This window comes from Lepisma saccharinum, chromosome 23, assembly GCF_977018435.1.
Source record: "Lepisma saccharinum chromosome 23, izLepSacc3.1, whole genome shotgun sequence".
Classification (NCBI taxonomy): domain Eukaryota; kingdom Metazoa; phylum Arthropoda; class Insecta; order Zygentoma; family Lepismatidae; genus Lepisma; species Lepisma saccharinum.
Genome location: NC_139251.1, coordinates 23943913 through 23963747, shown reverse-complemented (window position 1 = coordinate 23963747; position 19835 = coordinate 23943913). Strand labels below are relative to the sequence as shown.

At 40.6% G+C, this 19835-nt stretch overlaps 1 protein-coding gene across 1 annotated transcript in view; it reads right to left on the bottom strand.

The window, feature by feature from the left end:
- Positions 1 to 19835, bottom strand: part of LOC146005296 (ATP-dependent DNA helicase DDX31) — a 207497-nt gene that overhangs the window by 60710 nt on the left and 126952 nt on the right. The window contains exon 13 of the mRNA XM_083144423.1: positions 4313 to 4481. Within this exon, the coding sequence (XP_083000549.1) occupies positions 4313 to 4481 (169 nt within the window). The remainder of the gene's footprint in view (positions 1 to 4312; positions 4482 to 19835) is intronic.

The following is a 19835-nucleotide window of genomic DNA, read 5'->3' as shown; positions in this document are numbered from 1 at the left end:
ATTTCAAAGAGAGCAATAGTTTTCAAAACTAAAAAACAAAAAAAATCACTTATTTGTTGTCACAACGACAAAAAAAATTGGTTAGTATAGACTAACGCAGAATTGAATAAGATAAATTTTTTATTGGTCCCTTACATTGAAAGAGGAACATAAATTTGAGAGTACTTGAAAATAAGATCCTTAGGAAAATATTTGGACCTAAAAGGGATGAGGAGACAGGTGAGTGGAGAATGTTACATAATTTAGAACTGCATAATTTGTATTATGTCCAGATATTATTAGAATAATTAAATCAAGAAGACTTAGGTGGGCAGCCCATGTGGCACGAATGGGAGAGGAAAGAGGAGTTTACAGGATTCTTGTTGGGAAACCTGATGGTAAGAGACCAGTAGGAAGGCCAAGACGAAGATGGAGGGACAACGTTGAGATGGACCTAAGGGAAATCGGTAGGGAAGGAAAAGAGTATATAGATCTTGCTCAAGATAGGGAAAGATGGAAGGCCTGTGTTGCTGCAGCCATGAACCTTCGGGTTTAAGAAGGCTAGAGAGAAGTTAGTTTAAATTTTTATATAACTCGTTTTTATGTAGGTCCACTTGTTAATCTTTAATTCGAGTCCAAACTCGAGTAAATTTTTAATCCGACAGTAGATGATACGAACGTAAAACAGCCAGGTTTGGCTTTGCAACAACCGAGCTGGCAACACTGAATATTCCATAAGGCAGTTATGTACTTTGGCAAGCACCGTTCGGAAACAGTAATCTCGCAACAATGCCTTCTTTGCACCTCTGTTACGTCGATCTCGTCGGAGATTGCAGAAAACGACGCGTTGTAAATTCCGCCTAGATTCCCGCATTAGCAGACCCCCTTTATAGATGCACCCGATGTTGATTACTGTAGGCATAAAAACATATAAATGTCTGTTTTTCATCAACACGCCACGGCCATAAGTGTTGGGCGGATATCCCGGTCAAAAACCTCCAGCCATTGTCAGATTGTTTGACGGATGTGGTACCCATATCCCGTGCATATGTTTACCGGGTTATGGTAATGGACAAGTTGGAAGATGTTTTAAGACAGGAAAGTAGTCTTTTATGCAGCGTCTCTGGTTGTGGAAAAACTTCCGTATGCTGATGTATCGCACAGTTTTATGGCATCACTGCTGGAAGAACTTTTTACTGCCCCTCTTATTGTGAAAATAGAAATTATCAAATTGTTGGCACTTCTCTTAACGCTGATGTCTTCAACTCCTCTCAAATAAATATCCTATATTTAAACAATCTTAAAATTTTAAAAAAAAGTTTATAAAATTTCTCACTTTATCACGTTTCCGTAATGAAATACAGCATTAACACACAGAACACAACATAAATATGCTGACTCCAACAAATGATGTATTTTTGGTTCATCAAAATGCACTCAGAAATTCATGAAGGTTATAAGGGGTTGACCTCTGAAGCGACTAAAATATCAACCTCTGTTCCTTGCAGTACACCCTGAGGTGTATTTTGCAGGCTGACGAGACACTGGTGCCTGGATCCTTAGCCAGGATAATGGGACTTGTATTGTGTTGCCTTGCCTGTATGTATTTGTGACTGTCCCATCATCCATCTCATCGTCGCGATTGGCTGAACGTGAAAGAAAAGCGACGTAAATAATCTAAATCAAATTATGGAAATGCATGGATGGGTACTTTTATCAGCGGCTGTTCCGTTTGATGCATTAAAAATGCGCCATTTGCGAAGATCAAACTCTGTAATTTGATTTGGTTTATTTCACTTGGCAATTCTGCCTCTTTTGGTTGATCGCGAAGATGAGGATGAGTGATGAAATTTATGGAGATTCACAAAAAACACTCATGACCAGCCCGGGATGTTTTCGGGATCGTAGCGCGCTGTGCTAACCACTACGCCACGGAGGTCGGCACGTTTAACTCTGTCAATTGATAAAAAAATGCATCATCCTTGGTTATATGCAATTCCGCGTTCTTCGTCATTGAAGAACTTTCCTTTTTCTCGGAGGGGCAGATGCTGAGTCACAGGAAACATAAAGTGTACATTTTTCCGACATATTAAAACAAGCTAGACATACATTTGTGTATGTGTGTGTATATTCACATCAAGGCCATTACAGGGGTTCGTTTTAGATCCAATTTGCGATCAGATAAACTAATCGGGACTGGGACTTCAAAGGTGACCCCAAACCAGTGTATAATGTTCTTCCAGCAGGATACGAACCCAGAACCTTTTGATTATAAGAGCATTTGTATTAATTATTACAGAAATGGTTAAGCTCGCTTTCCGTCTATCAATTAACGTTAATCCCTTGCAGCCATTGCTTGAAGTGAAGAGGTATGCGCGGGGATGGTATTCCCCAGTTAGAAAAAAATTTGCACCCCCAACCCAGCTGTATCATGGCGACCATGCTAAACCATAGGAACATTCCCACAGATAACCCCACGGATCGATCAAACATCCCATAAGCTAATATTTTCCACTTCAAGCTACTTGTAACCAACAGGACCTGGATTCGATTTCCGGCGTTGACAGTAATTTGGTCGTCCACAAATAGACTGTAATAATTCTATTAGAAATAAAATACTTAACGGAACGATGTTCCAACTATTGCTGATCATACTCCAAGGATTAAATACATTGTACCCTATCAATACTTTCTTTATACAATACTTAGTCGTCTCTTTTGGGAGGAGCACGTGCCCCTCCCGCTAAATCCGCCCATGACTCCAACCATTCTCGCCCTCGTCCATTGTGAAGAGGTGATATGATCAGCACCAAATCCTGGCCGCGTTCTTCTCGAGACCCCGATGCCCATCAATGAAAAGTTAAGGGAGACTCAGAGCAATGCCTTCTTGTAACAAGGCATGTGCAGAAAGGCTTTGTTTACATGCAACGTCATCACTGGTAGGCTAGGATCAAGGACGGTATCATCGTCACAGTCACAAATGTGTAGTGAATGGGGGAAAATAGGCTTAGTTTGAACATAGTACTTTCGAACTAGGAAAACACAGGAGGAATTACTATATTATTAACAGATCGAAATCTAAATACCTCATTTTTTGACCCGGGTTTAAAATGATCATTTCAATGCGTATTGTTTCATTGAAAAAAGGTTCCTGGACCCTATTTAAATTGATCCGGCAAAAAAGGTTCCTGTGCCAGGTTCAAATTCAGCCGTAAAAGTTTCTGAACCGAATTTAAATTCAGCCGGAAAAGTTTCTGGACCGAATTTAAATTCAGCCGTAAAAGTTTCTGGACCGAATTTAAATTCAGCCGTAAAAGTTTCTGGACCGAATTTAAATTCAGCCGTAAAAGTTTCTGGACCGAATTTAAATTCAGCCGAAAAAGTTTCTGGACCGAATTTAAATTCAGCCGTAAAAGTTTCTGGACCGAATTTAAATTCAGCCGGAAAAGTTTCTGGACCGAATATAAATTCAGCCGAAAAAGTTTCTGGATCGGATTTAAATTCAACCGTAAAAGTTTCTGGACCGAATTTAAATTCAGCCGGAAAAGTTTCTGGACCGAATTTAAATTCAGCCGTAAAAGTTTCTGGACCGAATTTAAATTCAGCCGGAAAAGTTTCTGGACCGAATTTAAATTCAGCCGGAAAAGTTTCTGGACCGAATTTAAATTCAGCCGGAAAAGTTTCTGGACCGAATATAAATTCAGCCGAAAAAGTTTCTGGATCGGATTTAAATTCAGCCGTAAAAGTTCCTGGACCGGATTTAAATTCAGCCGGAAAAGTTCCTGGACCGGATTTATATTCAGCCGAAAAAGTTTCTGGATCGGATTTAAATTCAGCCGTAAAAGTTTCTGGACCGAATTTAAATTCAACCGGAAAAAATGTGAAACTTCACAGATAAAAAGGTTATTTACGGTCCAAAAACGATTTACGCTTGCTGATTATCTCTCCTGGATCAGAATTGAATTTATTTAAAATTCCTGGACCTTTAACAACCCTGGTTTAAACAACAAAGCATAGTACAATCAACATAGTATAATTGAAATGGCATGTCCTACTAACAGTTGTCGTTATTTCAGCGCCACATTTCCACCTGGCGGCGAAAATTTGAACTATTTTTTTTTTTCGTAGGCATTCGCTTCCTCGTTGTTCGCATAGCCTCTATACCAAGTTTCAACGCAATTCGTTGCTTGGAACGCGCTCAAGAAGAGGACTCTAAGCGGGAGAACTTTCATTTCTAACCACCCGGTACTTCTTTCATCGTACCAGCATTGTAACCGAATCGACACTGAAAAAAAGGGAGGGAGCAAAATTTGCATAAGTGCCGATGGCTTACCTGGACTGCCGTTCTTCCCATTGGCGCTTGCCGATCCCTCCAATGGCCGAGGGCGGGTCCCTCAGCGCGTGACTCTTGGCGTGGTGTCCCAGGTGGACACTCTTAAAGTTGAATATGTGCCGCACCTCCTTCGAGTAGCTGGCGTAGGAACGGACAAACGACACGTATGCTGTAAAGAAAGAAATAAGAGGGTCGTGTGAATATACGAGCACACTAACAAATATTCACTAAACACAGTAGCGTTCGCAGGATTTCATCAAGGGGGGTTATTTCTAAAACTTTCTCCAAATTCACATTACCATTGTTTTATTACACTACTCATAATTGATTAATAATACTTATAATTAATTAATTAGTTGAATTACTACTAATAATACTACTAATACCACTACCACTATTAAGTAGTAGAGATCTACATAAATATAGTATTTACGAAAGCAATAGACCGAAATTAGTTTCTAGTCATTCGGTTTTTTACAAATTCTAGGAGCATTTTTTTTTGTTTCTTTGTTACGAAATAATTGTCGAGTCAACGAGGTGAGACATTTTAAGTGTCAAGAAAATCCATAAAAACAAGAACATATATTTAAATAAATTGAAATAATCAAAGTATAGAACTCATCCAAGGAGCTGCGGTAGTCTGGTCGGTAGGGTGTGTGACAACATTCAGGAGATCCGTGATCGATTCCTGGAATTGGTTGTAATTTTTCCAGCTTTGTCCCCGCATAAATGTCCCCGATAATTCACATCTAGATTGTCTCGCTGTTCTTACAAACAAAACATTTTACAATAGTTAAAATTGTTGTAAATTGAATTCAGAAATTGAAACGTGCCGCGGTAAACAACTGGTTACAGTGTATTCTTGTCCGCCTAGCTTTGTCTATACATTAGCCGCTTACAACGAACCAAGAACTTTTTTAGTTAATACTCATTGTTCACACAAAAAAATACATGTTCATTGAACATTGTTCCAGATGAGATACAAAACAACTTTTTTCTCTTTTAAATCATACTTGACCTCATATTTTATTTTCAAGAATTCTGTTTATTTTCAAGGCATTCACTCTTCAAGAACGCGTTTGTTTGGAATGCTGTGCTTTTCTCCGTGCTGCATGGGAATAATAATAATAATTATTATTATTATTATTAGTAGTAGTAGTATAGTATAGTATTGTCGCAGATCTTTGACTGTGATAAATCGGCCATTTTTAATTTGTTCCACACAATTTTTCATAATATTTCAAAAGCGTACGCCACTGACTAAACATTTCGAGACATTATTTACTTTAACCCTAGCTTATTTTTGTTATAAAAAAAAATAAAAAAAATTACATTGTTCCTTAGGGTGTTCTCAATATTCTGTATTTGTCTACTTCATAAAAACATACATGTAATGTAAATAACAGGCAAAATGCACTTCGTGGCCGTGCATCTTTGAATGCATGTTATTTGAGACGCTCATGCCATTGATAGTGTACTATTTGTTAGTAATGATGATATTTTTATAACTATTGTAATTAATAAACAACTGCCTCTCTATAAACAAAGAAGGACTAGTAAGAAATTATTATGGTTTTCGTGAGTCTTAACGAATGGTAAAATATGTGTGTGACACCCGTGCAATACCCAGATAGCACATAAGCTTGTGGCAAGCTTGCGATAGCTTCCTTTTAGACTGTCAAAGTAAGCTTGATGAAAGCCTATGATAACTAGCGTGATAGGGTGCATTTTTTAAAAATAAAACAATAGACACACCCATTTAATATAACAATAGAGATACCTACTTATTAAACATAAACAATAGTGACAAAATGAAATAAAACCGAAATACAGTGGAATAAATTCCAGTGCGAATAAAGCACCAAAGCTTTTATTCCATGCGGTATACACTAGATGGCAGTGCGACTCAAATGTTAAACAAACATAAGTTTTAGTAACATCAGTAAGGATAACTTTGATTGTAATTAGTGAAAAAAATGTGTTTTATTATCCTTCGAAAGGTGTGTGAATATTGAAGTTGCAACGAAGATCAGAAACTAAAATGTGGTGAATAAAAGTGAAACTCCCATGATAAATATTTTTATCCAAGATTATATAATCAGGAGCTAAGTACTGCAAAGAAAAATTGAATACCAGTGTATAATTAAGAGATTGATTTGATTAGTTCATTGAACTCTTCATCGTAACTATTGCCTATTTTGGGGGAGCACGAAAAGTTACTATAAGTTGCAAAGAGATTTTGATTTGATTTTGATTTATTTGTTGTTTTAAGTCCACTTTATGCACAGTAAGGCTAATCGGGACTGGACCTACAGTTTAAAGTGGGATCCGAACCACTTGTGCCTCCACCGGGTATCGAACCCGGGACCCCTTGATTACAAGGCGAAGACGCTACCACTGCGCCATCGGGGAGGCTAAGTTGCAAAGAGAAACTGTGATGTTATGTTACAAACATGGGTGTTTGTTGTTAATTAGCCCTAATTGTTTCTAGTTTTGCTATTATGAATATATAAGTGTATACAATGTACATTACAGACATGTTTATACACATATATATATATATAAATTTAGCTTAAAGATACATATTATCGCTTACTTCGAGCATTGCATTCTGTAAGCTTACAGCTAGTTATGAAAAGCTTGATGCAAGCATGCCTTGGCAAGCTTGCTGCAATTTCCAATTGTGGTAACTAGATTGCTTAATGCAAGCTTGCATCCAGCTAATAGCTTGCCATGGTAAGCTTGCTTCATGCTTGCAGCAAGCTGTCTGTGCTATCTGGGTAATTTGTTATTATTTTTTATTAATGATGATAATTTTTGTAATTATTATAATTACAAAATAACTAAGCTTATGTAAACAAGAAAGCAAGCAGCGACTCGATACCAAAATGGTTCCTTGAATTTTAGTGATTAAAAAAAGTGTGGACCTGTGAAGGACCCTCTTCAGGTAAATAAGTTTCTCGTACGGCACGGTTAAGCTAGGGTTAAAACAAGATACCGTCATGCTCCTTTGTACAGGACGACAGAAACCTTTTATTCGCAATGAAAAAGAATGAGGGCATTGACGAAGGACACTCTCAAAGAACGCCAATGCCCAGGGCAGAATATCGGGGGCGAGATAGAAAAGTCGTCCACAAGCACTTAATGGCGGAGTGGCTATCTCAGGACGCTACGAATCCAGGCGTCTCGGGTTCGAATCCCTACCTGGACATGTGTGTTCTTCATGTGAGTATCGCTTCAATCTCATCATATCATCACGATTAGCCAATAGTGGCAGAAAAGCAACGCTAAACAACAAGAATCAAATTGGTAACTTACGCGTTCGGCTACCGATCCGACTTAATCGCTTCTCAATATTGTCATCACTTGTAATCAAAATGATTCGGGGTTCGGATCGCACTTTAAGCTGTAGGTCCAATCCGGACTAGACTGTCTGTGCATGTGCTTACAGATTAATTCCTCGATGAAATCACAATGCATCGTGATTCAGATCCCACTTTTAACTTAGTAACGGTTTGGTTTTGTAATCAAGGGGTACCGGGTTCGATACATGGTAGAGGCACATGTTAGTTCGGATCCCACTTTAAACTTCAGGCCCAGTCCCAATTAGCCTTTCAGTGTATAAAGTGGGCTTAAAAACAAAAGTAAAAAAAAAAAAAACACTATTAAGTTGTTTTGGTTTTGAATTGCTTTATTTTACTTCGCGTTTTGTGCCTCTTGGCTAATTTGCGAAGATGGGGATGAATGATGATGTGATGAAATTGATGAATGGACACTCACAAACATCTATTCCAAGGCCGGGATTCGAACCCGGGACCTCTGGCGTCGTAGCGCGATGTGCTAACCACTCCGCCACGGGGGGCGGGCCCACTATTAAGTTTCGTTCCAGTCACGATTAGCCTATAAGAGCATAAAGGTTGTTTTTTTGTTTTTGTTTTTGTTTTTTTGAGAAAAAATGAGAACAAAATACGTGCTAGTGAGAAACCTGAAATTTCAAAGTCTCAGTTCAAATCTCAATATTCACGGGAAATTTACCGTCATTTTGAAGAGAGGTGCAAATATGAGTTCAAAATCTTATGACTGACAAATAGTTTCTAAGTAGATGGTGCTTCGTACATGGCTGGTGGAATTCTCTCGCTTTGCACTATAGCTCTTATCTAGTCTTACGGCGGGCAGTCTACATGCTGGCAAGGAAAGTGGGGAGAGGGGAATACGCCGCAAACCAACCAGACAACAGCTTTGGCGCCGAGAGTTACAACGTCGCGGGAGAAGGTGCTGCGTGTGCCTCGTTCTACAAGCTATTGTGTTTCTCATCACGTGTTGGATTGGTCGTTTCCCCGCTCTCCACTTCGCTGGCCAGCGCGTAGGCTAAACGCCGTAAGGCCAGACAAGAGCTGCAGCATCAAACATTTGACGAACGGTAGGTGTGACACCCAATCGTTACCCGAGCACATCCATTGGATTGAGGTCGGTACTCCGCGCCGGCCAGGTAAGTTCTTCAGCCACCGCAGTCCTCAAGCCACGTAGCTGGACAACTTCTTTTTAGGCAGGCTGCGATGTAGTGCTGGTAACCTGTCCAAAGTGTCTAAGCATGCACAGACTTGCAAACAAATGCGCCAAGTTTAAATCACGAAGGAAAAAGCTACAGCCGCAGCCTCCGAACGTCAGGTGTTCGGGCACTGTTGGCAACATATCGATCTATTGATAACCGATTAGGTTAACCGATTAGGTTATTTATTTATTTATTTATTTATTCATAGAGCTCAACAGGCCGAGCCCAATTATAGTGCTCTAATTACATAATATTACTACAATAAATTCAGTGTTCCAGTAATACTATTTTTTAAATTGTATAAACTCATTGCAAAAATATCAATTGTGTTATTTACGCATGAAATTGTGTTGAAAGAGTTGCACGCTCTCCACACCGGAGAGGTAGAAAGGATTGAAGTTTTCGCTCTCTGGCAATGAAAGATTTTGTGCTTGGGGCGTGTTTTGGAACTGGGAACATTAAACGACACGGCTGACAATAAGTTGGAATCGTCTATTATACCGTTAATTACTTTATACAGAAAGAGCAGGTCATTTACTTGTCGTCGGAGTGCTAGTTTGTTGAAGTTGGTCTCTGAGACTAGATTATCGTATGAATCGAATGCTGGATATTCTCCACAGGCTTTGAATTTGAGATATCTAAGAAACTTGGACTGAATACGTTCTAGTCTATGAATTAAGTTTATTTGAGTGGCATTCCAGATTACTGACGCATATTCTAGTTTTGACCGTACGAGGGAATAGTAAAGTATTTTCACTGGTTCTATTTTCGTGAAGTCGTGGCTTGATCGGATTATAAAACCTAAGTTTCTGAAAGCGTCGTTAGTAACAGCTTCAATATGCTTATTAAATTTGAACTTGGTGTCGAAGGTCACTCCAAGATCTTTAATTTCATTTTTGCGCGTGATTTGTACATTTTTAATACGGTATGGAAACACACAAGATGCTTTGCGTTTTGTGTAAGTGACTACGCTGCATTTTGTTGGGTTAAGATCCAACTTGTTACTTTCACACCAAGAGATCACTCTGTCTACATCTTCCTGCAGTTTTAAACAGTCTTCAGAGGTAGTTATTTCGTGGAAAAGCTTAAGATCGTCGGCGAAAAGCAACTTTTGAGAATTTTGTATGCAATTGGGCAAGTCGTTGATAAGTAATAAAAACAAAAGCGGTCCAAGATTGGACCCTTGGGGAACACCAGAATATGGTGTGAAGGGGCAACTTTTGATTTTCCTGTATATTACAGTTTGCGTTCGATCGGCTAAATATGAAGCAAAGAAATTTAAAGTATTAAGTGAAATATTGAATGAAGCAATTTTCTGTAGTAATATATCATGATCAATTTTGTCAAATGCCTTAGTAAAATCGGTGTATATTGCATCGACTTGTCCTGTGTTATTTAGTACATTGCATGCGTAATGGGTAAAGTTAGCTAAGTTTGTTACGGTAGACCTCTTTGGAGTAAATCCATGCTGATAAGGAGAGATAACTGGATTGACGTGTGCTAACATCCTCTTGTAAATGATTTGTTCAAATATTTTAGCAAGACTAGAAAGGATTGCTATCGGTCTATAATTTTCTAAGCTTGATCTTTGGTGAGACTTGGGGATAGGACAGACGGACGATGTTTTCCATCTTGAAGGAAAAGTATTGGTATCGATGGAAAGGTTAAAAATTTGCAGCAAGGGATATTTTAAAATATCGCAACATCCTTTAACTATATATGGTGGTATGTTGTCAGGGCCGGTCGTTGATTTGGATTTCAAATTCTTGATGGCAGCTTCTACTTCGCTTACGCGGATGTTGCACAAAGTGAAAATATCAAGTTGTTCGTTAGCAATTCCTATTTTCAGATTATTTACGTCATATTTAGCTCTTTCGGCTGCGTACAGAGAATGAAAGTAAGTTGCAAAGGCATCCGCGATGTCATTTTCGTCTGTTAATATGTCTGCGCCGACTTTAATAGCTTCACAGTTTTGATGGGACTTTTTACTTTTGATATAGGACCAGAATCGAGTAGGGTCCACACTTATCTGGTCTTCAGACTGTTTTATGTAATTAGTGTAAGCTACAGTTATGTCTTTCTTAACCTGTGCGCGAAGCTGAAGAAATTTTTCTCGGTGATATTCTTTGTTTGCAATACTTTTCTTCCATTTTAACCTATGGTAAGCTTTAACTTTAATTCTTTTCACTACAGCAGGCGTAAACCAGCAAGGATATGCTGAGTTCTGTAGTTTTTTAAGGGGAATGCATTGATCAAATATGCCATAAATTAATCTGTACAAAATATCGGCAGCTTCATTTACGTTAACGGCGCTATTTACTGGCGTCCAATCCGTTTCTGAAACTAAACTGAAGAGTTTTGAATAGTCGGCTTTCTTAAAGTTGTATGTGGAAATGTTTTGGTTTGACTTTTTATTTGATTTTACGGAAAGGCATTGGATCTCAGTTATTATTGAGGGGTGATGTGTGTCTTCCGGTAGGAGAGGGTGCAACTCTCTGCTTACATCTACATTACTAACATTCGTTAATATAAGGTCAAGTAACCCACAGAAAGGCTTCTGGTTGAAGACAGCCGACCAGAACAAAGCTCCCGGGCGATAATCGGTGCTCGTTGTTTCTCCCTTGGCTTCCTGGCGCTGTGATTGTCCCTCCCTCGACTCCAGCTTCGATTTCCGATATACCCGTCGACTTACAACACTGAATTGCACTTCTGTGGGCCCGCCGCTTAACAAAAGTCGCAGGTCATTTGCCAGAAACAAATGAAACGGAAAACGCACACCCTGCACAGGCCGATGCGTGCTTGGCTCCCAACCAGAGTGAGCGAAGAGTCTCACGCAGGTCTGTACCTCTTCACACTTTATCACACATGCACTCTAAACGATGAAGCTTATCACACAAGAACAATAATTTTTCATTCGCATGCATTAATGATATGCAGAGAGCGCGATTCTGCCGTTTGTGTGCAATGGCGGATTAATGATCTCCCATCGTGGGGGCAGCGTTTGATTCTCTTTTCCTTTTTTTTAGTCGACCACAACGCGTTCTGTCACCGAGGCAGGGCGACATGGCTATTTGCATGTATGTGTGTGTGAGCACCGGAGACGGGCGAAACTCAGATCATAATGGATTCGGATATGAGCACAAAGACTGAAGATTCGGATATCGGATTCAAGTTTCGTCTTTATTCGAATATCGAATCCAAGGTTCTTCGGATATCTTAACCATGATAATTCAATCACGCAGGATTCAGATCCGGATCTTCTGATATTAGGATTCGAACCTCCCTCTCTAATGTGCACATGCACACGTGTACATACACAGCGGGAGAGAGAGGGGGCGAAAAAATCTTTTCCCACATTTACACCCTGGAAGGGACACCCGCAAACAAATCATGCAGAAACCAGGACTCGAATACGTAACCTTGGGCGTGACGCGATCATAGAGATGGATATATGCATGTATGTATACATATTTATTTAAACATATGCGTAACAAGGGGTCCCGGGTTCGATACCCGATGGACGCACATAGTGGTTCGGATCACACTTTAAACTGTAGGCCCAGTGCTTATTAGCCTCACTGTGCATAAAGTGGATTTAAAACACCAAAAGAACCAACCAAAAAATGCATAACTTTTGTTCGTCTTGATATGAAGTGCATGTAGCCCACATATCATCCACATGTACTAGGAATCGGAAATTTGATACCGCGATATATCGTCAAGAAAATATCGTGACAGGCGATATGATATTTTTTTCCCGTATCGTGATATCGTCGGTATAGCGTCTCCACGATATGGATCGCCAAATATCGTGGCGATATATCGCTGACACAATATACCGAGTGTCCCAGAAGTCTTTCCCCGATTACAAACTTTATTCATATCCGCTATATGCAATGTAGAGATGTGAAAGGGTTTCAAAATGTTGGAAAACTAACCAAGTTTATTTGTTGCAGGTTTCAGTAATGTGGTTGTAGTGTAGCAGTGTCAGTGCCAAGGAATCCGGAATTAATGCTCTTGACATCGGGTGGCATCTTTCCATACAATGTTTCTTGGACTTGACAGGATTTGGGAATGAAGATAAATTCCATTTTTTAAATACCAACTTATTGATGGCAGATATTTTAGACGAAAGAATTATGTACATTTGAAAGTTCCTCTGCATTGTTATTGGTGACCGGGTCTCGTGATACCAGAGGACATGCTGAGCTTCTTCCTGATTTGGGAACATTTCCGGTTTTCTGGGCACTGACACCAATACACTACAGCCACGTTACTCAAACCTGCAACAAAAAAAAACTTGGTTAGTTTTCCAACATTTTGGCACCACTTTCACATCTCTACCTTGCATATAGCGGATATGAATAAAGTTTGTAATCAGGGAAAGACTTCTGGGACACCCGGTATATCGCTAAGATATTGTGACGATATATGGACAACACGATGTATATCGCCAAATATCGTGACAATATATCGCCGACACGATATATATATATCGCCAAAATATCGTCTAGTTGATATCGGCTGAACGATATTCTCTCATTATCGCGATATATCGCACAACACTAAAATGTACCCACTCTTGGGTTGTATGATATGAAAGAGCGCAATGCGCACGCGCCCGAACGAAGCCGGCGCCTCCGTAATTCTCCCAAAACGACTGCAAAACACCCGTTGACACATCTCCCCCCCCCCTAAACCCCAAGCGAACAACCAATGCAAAGCGGCGAAAATCGAGGGAGAAAAAATTGTGTCCGATGGTCCGTCACGCGCCGTGTGCATCACCGTGGACGCGAAACACCGATGCCTCCTCCCCCCCCCACCCAACCCCCAAAGCGCGCGAACGTAAATCCCAAAGCTGTGTTTAGCGTATTAAATATATCGCCACCGACGCGGAATCCGACGGTGGGAATATTCGGTTACCGCGCATCGCCGCTTCGGCAAGGGATAATGGATTAATGGAATTGGCCAGGCACGATGAGTTACGCCGTGCACTTTTTTCAAAATTTGCGAATCGAAACAAAACGCGGGGGGGGGGGGGGAACAAACCGAACAGATGAAAAAAGCGAAAGAATGCGTCAAAAACCATGCATTTCAAAATGCAACAGGACATGTAATGGATTGGAAGCGAACGATTCGGCTTTGCGAAACAAAGTGGCGTTCAAAATGCGATGTTCGCTCGTGTGTGTGCGCGCATCTACCTACAGCCCTGTAGGGTGTGCAGTCTTGCTCCTGCCTCGAATTTCGAGCTGAAATCGAGACTGCGTTTTAATTCATATTTTACGTCGCATTTCTGCCACTTCTAGTTAATAGCGACGACCAAGGTGGATAACGATTACCTATACTGATCGCAACTCCATCTGACGGGTGACCTTGATGGCTATTTCTGGCGCGTTCTGTCCCCGAAACATTTTCGGGAATGTGTGGTCCGATGGGTGTCAACAAACTAGTTGCAAAGCAAAAAGAAAGAGAGAGGGGGGAAAGAGAGAGAGAGATAAAGAAGAGAGAGGAGAGAGAGAGCATTCCTCTCTTTCTTTCCTTCTTACTTTCTGAAAGAAAGAGAAGAGAGAGAGAGAAGGAGGGGAAAGAAAGACTCTCTCTCCCCCTTTCCTTCTTTCTCTCTTTCTTTTCCTCTCTCGAGAAAGAAAGGCAAGAGAGAGAAGGAGGAAAGAGAGAAGGAAAGAAAGAGAGAGATAAAAAAATATATCTCTCCTGGAGAGAGAAAGAGAGTGAGTGAGAGAGAGAGAGAGAGAGAGAAAGAGATAAAAAGAAAAAGGGGAGGAGAATATCTCTCTCCTTTCTTTCTCACTCTCCTTTTCTTTCACTTCTTTCCTTCTCTCTCTCTTTCATCGAGAGAGAGAGAAGAAAATCTTCTTCTACAGGGAGGTTATTTCAGTCGTTCACCGCCAGAGTGACGGCCGGTCGGCGGACTCTTCATGCAACAGGTCCCGGCAAATTGCATTACAGGAAGTCCGTAACAGAAACCGCTTGTTTTCTAATGTTTCCACTTTTCACAATTACAGTTACAATTACAATTGAAATAAGCACGTACCTTGCCGCAAGGATGCTGTGGAAACGGTATCCTCCCAAATACAAATATTTCTGGCACCTTATCTCTGACATCTAATCTTAGATTAGTCATCGCTACTTTATCCTCAGTTGTCGCGACAGCGCCGGCAGCTTATCGGGGGTTGAGTGAGTTGTCTGTCAGCCGCGAGAGGGAGTTTCATACTGCACGTGTCGGCAGTGATGCCAACCGTAGGGACATGTCCCTAAGCATAGGGACTTTTCACTAAATTTCGCCCGCGTAGGAACGTAGGGACAGATTTTGCCAAATGAGGGAAAACGTAGGTACTTTTTTCAATCTTGGTAAATGACATTTTATGAATTAGTTTATCTGGATACTTTAGCGAAGAGGAGGAAAAAGAACTAACTAACAAATCTCCATCAGAATTTTGGAACATGTTATCGGTTACCAAAAACTTTCAAGGCAAGTTCCTTTTTTAAAACATTTCCACTCTCGCGAAAATAGTGCTAACATTGCCACATTCTAAAGCGGAAACGGAAAGAATATTTTCAATGTTAAGTGATACAAAAACAAAAAAGGGAAATAAAATGGGACCAGAATCGTTAAAGACTGCAGGATATACAGCATCACCAACCAACATCTATCTCTGCACAGCAGCAGCATGTATGACTTCAAATAACATAATCAACAGTAAACGACTCAACGTTATTCATTAGGGGTGTGCGGGATCCTTTACTTTAAAAAGTCGTTAATTCTCGACGTTTTCTGCCTTGTAAGTTTCTGGAACTTATCGAAAATTGTAAGTTTTTATTCTAGAAATGCAAAAACAATCACTTAAAGTGAAAATGACTTGTAAAATTCGAGATTTCCAGTGCTTCGGGAAATTTCGAACATTTTCCGTCCCGAAAATTTTCCGACTTGGTCGGGAAATTGCAAATTTTTCAGTCCCGAATGTCGGGATTTAAAAAAATTACCGTCCCGATCCCGTCCCGACCCAAAAAATTCTGTCCCGCACACCCCTATTATTCATTAAGGCAAGAATTTCCAATACCGGACCCTTCTGTAATTTCTATGCTACGTCTTATACTCACGAAATAATTATTCGTGATGATTTATCTCAAGTTAACATGTTGGGGTGAGGGGAAAAAAATGTTAATTAACGTGTAAAAGTTGTAAAATAAGCATTTCAATTCTCGCAATGATTCTCCGTATACAAGTATGGTAGCCATATTTGTTGATATGAACAAATTACAATTAGTTACGCTGTCTACAGCGTTGCCACACTGTTGATTTCATACTTGGAGAGCATGGATTGTGTAAGAATAGCGGAAGAGAACAGTAAAAAAGTTGTTAATGTTATACAGATTGTTAGGTGGAGTGTGCAGGAGGGCTAACTAATAAACTTATTCATTTCAGTATATTGCCCAAAGAACATGCTTACATGTGACAGCGACAATCACGATGTAGAAGAACTGATTTGATTACAGGTAAATTTGGCAACATTACATCAATCATAAAATTGCAGGATACGAAAATGGCGTCTTCGATGATGTTAAAGTGCTACGAAAAAAATATTTTTTATCGGTTCGTAATCACAATTACCGCAAAACCATTCAGGAATAGCCCCACTGAGCATTCTCGGTAAGGTTAGGTTAAGTTAGGTTAGGCAAGGCAAACATAGTTAAAAATTGGGCTCGAAAAACGGGTAGCCCAACAAACGATTGACGGATAGCCCCACGAACCATTCAGGTACAAAAAAGGTAAAGTGTTCCCCTATGCATAGCACCACGCCATGAAGGCGTATAGGGGGTGTGAGGGTAACGCCCCACACTTTCTTGATCCGGTCGTGAGTGGGGGTGATGTGATCAGCATCACGCCCCTGACCGCCTTTACCCCCCAGGGTTTCCCCCAGGTACCCATGTTATTCGACGCTGGGTAGGCGCCGGGGCCGCTTCCAGGTACGGTTAGGTTAAGTTAGGATAGGCAAATGTAAATTCGCTCCTTCATTAATTGTGGAAGCACCGAGCAGAAAGATTTGGTAAGTAAATGTGTATATTTTATCTTCTGTTTTGCATGCTCATGAGGTGATAATTTTTTTAGTCGCTTTACTTGGCGTAGGGACATTTGGTCAGTTGTAGGGACATTTTGACTACGTCTGTAGGGACATTGCCGAAAAATGGTTAGCAACACTGTCGGCTACCAGACGTAGTGAGTCTAAGCTCATGTTCACTTCTGTTTGCGTTTATCAGTACGCGTGTTGTTTATACTGTGTTATTGAGTTGGTGTGCTAGTGCTTTATTGTGTGTTAATTGTTATTCATTCATTAGTTATGTCGTTAAACAAATATAGTCTTGAACAGAGAGTTTTTATGTACGATAATTACGTGAAAACGAATTCTTGCAGAAAAGTGGTCAGGGAATTAAGATAGACAGGATCTCTTGAACCTAAGAAACGTGTTGTATTGCTGTTAAAGGAGGTCATTTTCAACATCTCTTATAACACAGGAGGTTAGTGATCATCATTATTATTACTTTTAAATATCATTTTACGCTTTCGGTTTGCTTTATGCGCCGGGATGCTGTCTTCCCTTTCTGACAACTGACGATAAAGTAGCGATGTCTAATCTAAGATTTTCTGTCAGAAATAAGGTGCCAGAAATATTTGTATTTGGGAGGACACATTTTCCAGCATCCTTGCGAAAAGGTACGTGCTTATTTCAATTGTAATTGTAACTGTAATTGTGAAAAGTGGAAACATTACAAAACAAGCTGTTTCTGTTACGGACTTCCTGAACGCAATTTGCCGGGACCTGTTGCATGAAGAGTCCGCCGACCGGCCGTCACTCTGGCGGTGAACGACTGAAATAACCTCCCTGTATCTTCTTCCTCATTCTTCTCTCCTCCTTCGTATCTCTGTCTCTTTTCAGGCCCCCCCCCTCTCTCTCTCTCTCTCTCTCTCTCTCCCGCGAGGGAAGAAAGAACGAGAGAGCCTCTATCTCTCTCTCTGTCTCTACATCTCTCTCTCTTTTCTTTCTTTCCTTCGAGAGAGAGAGAGAGAGAGAGAGAGAGAGAAGGAACCCCTCTCTCTGTCTCTCTCTATCTCTTTAAAGAAAGAAAGGAAGAAGGAAATCTGAAGGGATCACATCGCTCTCCCGAAGCAACGTTGCGAAGCGACCGTGTGTCCGCCTGCATTGCGACCTGTGGGTGGTCCTTCCGGAGACTTCATCGTTCAGGACCGCGTGTGTAATTGTACCATTAACCCCCGCTCATTTCTTGTGCTGACAATACCGTTCCCCAAGAAGACCCTATCTCGTTTTACAGTACGTTTGGCAACATGTGGTGTACCCAACGCTCATTTGTATCGTCCCGAGAACATCGTTCGGTACCTTGTGACTCGAAAATGCCCGATCTCAGTCGAAGAAAATTCAACTGATCGCTGATTCGCTGTTTCCCAGCCGCCAGTTGGAGTTGCGTTCAGTATAGGCAAAAATAGGAATTTAGAGCAATGTAAGGGCTATAGTGATGATACAGCATAGCGACTAGGGATGGTCAAATCTGTTTTGAATTTTATCCGGATATCGGATAATATTCGGAGGGTTAGCAAAAATGCCACATGACGCTCTCGTGGAGTCTAATTATCCTGGAAGATATGCAAAATGAGTTTCCTTTGATTTTGTACCAATTCACTAATTCAATGATTTCTGCCAAAGGTGCAACCTCCACGCTGTTCGATCTTCAGCCCTTCGCTTTGTGCCCATTTAATTTGAAGTCGTCAAGCATGTGTATGTGAAGAAAAAATGTATTTTGTGAATACTTCACACATATTCTGATATAATTTTTGAATATGTTAAAGCAAAAATCTGGTAAAGTGATGCTTATGATTGGAGTAGAATAATCACCTACTAATAACTAGGGGTGAACGATATCGGAAATTTGATATCGCGATATATCGTCACAGACGATACGATACGATATTTCTTCCGTAGCGTGATATCGGCGATATATCGTCTCCACGATATATATCGCAAAATATCGTGACGAAATATCGGACATGATATACATCGTTAAACTATCGTAATGATATATCGCCAAATATCGTGACGATATATCGCTGACATGATATACATCGTTAAAATATCGTGATGATATATCGCCAAATATCGTGACGATATATCGCTGACATGATATATATCGCTAAAATATCGTGATATATCGCGAACACGATATATATCGCCAAATATCGTGACGATATATCGCCAACACGATATAAATCGCAAAATATCGTGACGATATATCGCTGACATGATATATATCGCAAAATATCGTGACTATATATCGCTGACATGATATATATCGCTAAAATATCGTGATGATATATCGCCGACAGGATATATATCGCCAAAATCTTGTGACGATATATCGTCCAGTTGATGGCGCCTGGACGATATTTTTTCAACAGTGGCGGCGATTGGGGGGGGGGGCGGTTGCCCCCCACTTTTTGCCACTTTTGCCCCAGCACTATGCTAAACCTTATCTACCAAGGGAAAATAAACTGTCCTTGCCCCCCCCCCCACCCCAGTTTTGGAACCGAATCGCCACCAATGTTCTTCAATATAGCGATATATCGTCTGGACGATGTGTGTCACCCTGTGCTTTTTACGTTCGTCTCTAAGGATTAAGAAGCATGGGCGGTGTTTATTTACAAGAATCTTGAGTGAAACATGAGCTGCACGGGCAGCAGGCTTGGAGATTCGGTTGAATCAGAGTATTAGAAGCGATGCTCCCACCATGATTGAGTTCCACGTCCCTTGCGACGCAGAGACCGGCTGCGAGAGAAAGGGAGAGATTTTGCCCAAATGAAGATGTGTTTGCGGGGAACGATGGGTGCAACCCGGGTGGAAACTCAACCACTCCCAGAGGAAGGGAGACGGGAGGTTGTTCCCG